Source organism: Sinocyclocheilus grahami, unplaced genomic scaffold (genome assembly GCF_001515645.1).
Source record: "Sinocyclocheilus grahami isolate Dianchi unplaced genomic scaffold, SAMN03320097.WGS_v1.1 scaffold7223.1, whole genome shotgun sequence".
Taxonomy (NCBI): Eukaryota; Metazoa; Chordata; class Actinopteri; order Cypriniformes; family Cyprinidae; genus Sinocyclocheilus; species Sinocyclocheilus grahami.
The window spans coordinates 1-1,802 of record NW_015511346.1 but is presented as its reverse complement, the minus strand read 5'-3'; the positions used below and the strand labels follow the sequence as shown (position 1 = coordinate 1,802).

Below are 1,802 nucleotides of genomic sequence, written 5' to 3'. Positions count from 1 at the left end.
TAGCGTCATTCACAACAGCTTCGACCGCGGCTCAGCCAATCAGAGCCAAGCACCGGGACTCTCCGCTTTATAAATTGTATTTAAGCTGGAATATTAGTTAAAACCAGCACCAGTGTGATTGTACTATCACTGCCATATTATTATTATTTTGAATAGACTTTTATTTTTTTATTTTTCATTCTGATTTTAGGTCAGCTTTAGTAATTGATCATGTTTTGTTTAGTACATTTGGTGTGTTTCATTAGTTTTTATTTTTGTAAATATGTCTGTAGTTGTTATCTTGCTCTTCTGTGATGCACTTTGGTCAGCCAACTTGAACGTTTTATTTGAAGTTAAACTAAATGAAAGCAAGACGTACATATCTGGCAACTAGCGGAAATAAAATACGTTTGATTTATTTATTAATTTTTTTATATTCAGTTCACTTTTATGTCAAGTAACGAAACTGTATTTTGATATTTTTAGTTATAGTTAACTATAATAACTGATCAGCACAGTGTTATTTTAGTCTAATTAATATGCTATTTATTATTCATTAACAATATTATTATTGATGTTTATAAGTTTTATTTTTGTATTTTCCCGATTTAATGTTTGTTTGTTTTTTTTAATTGTTGGCTTTTGTCACTTTAATTAGTTTTTATTTTTTACAACACGTTTATTTAATGTGTATTAGTATTTATTTATTTATTTATTTGATTTCAATTAACCAAAATGCAATTGAATAGTTTTATTAACAATAACAACATAGGAGGCAGTGTCCGTTCTCTTGATTTGATGCGTAACATCCAGTGTTTTGATTTGCTTTGACGTGTGCAGTACTGAAGACGAGTTTGACGGATGAAGAGCTGATCTTCCTGAACATTCCCGTCCGGAACAGAGACTCGGATCGGCTCAGTATGACCACTGATGACCTCCTGGCTCTCCCAGATGACGGCTCTCTCCCCGTGACCCGCACCTCGGCCCTCCTCTCCCGCTCTGGGAGCTTTCCGTTGGGATTGAGCTTCGACTCTAGCTCCCGGTCACACTCCCGGTCCATTATGACCCATAAAAACTCCATAAGGCGTCCCGTCCCTGCGGATGATTTACTGATGGCTGGTTTGAGGTCACACCGTCAAGCTCCTCCCCCCAACATCCCGCCAGCCAATCGGACGCCCAGATCCAGTCATCTCCCACGCTGGATGACCAGCCAGAAATCCGACATGGATGTTTCCGGGATGACCAGCGTTCCTGAGCTGAAGTATCCGGTGTGGCTGAGACAGTGTGAAGAAGCCTCAGATCGTCCTCTTCCTCCCAGAGTTCCTTCGTGGGTTGGAGAACTGGAAGAGTCCAGTGGAGAACGTCAGTGGGACGCTAGAGGTCAGCGAGGTGTCAGAGGTCACGCAGGAGAGCCGTATGGATCCCAGTCCATCAGTCAGTGCAGTCTGAGAGATCTGCGTTTACAGTTTGAGCAGAAACTCCAGGCAGCGAAGAGAGGACCGATTCATGAAGGACCTCTTTTCAAAGGTTTGCCAGTTTAAACAAACACCACCATCTCATTCTCACAGGAATATTTCATCCAAAAATGAAAATAAAATGATGTATTTTTGAAGTTTTAAGTATTACTATGTACTCACTTTCATGGTGTTATTTATTTATTTCAGGTTTAGTAATTTAGTTCTTCGACTTAATGAGTGAATGTATGATGCAGCGTTAAACTAAATGAAAATTAAATGTCTTGGCAAGAGACAGTTTAATAATATATATATATTTTATATTATCATTAATATTAAATGTATTCATATTTGAATTAGTTTTTATTT

The 1,802-nt window shown here is 38.1% G+C and overlaps 1 protein-coding gene across 1 annotated transcript; it reads left to right on the top strand.

Moving 5' to 3' along the window:
- Window positions 1-748: 748 nt before the first annotated feature.
- On the top strand, window positions 749-1,506 carry LOC107577781 (lung adenoma susceptibility protein 2-like; the record flags this gene model as incomplete). The annotated part of the gene is made up of 1 exon (XM_016263816.1): window positions 749-1,506. A coding segment is annotated over exon 1 (607 nt), but the record flags the coding sequence as incomplete, so codon positions are not given.
- Between the last annotated feature and the right edge of the window lie 296 nt (window positions 1,507-1,802).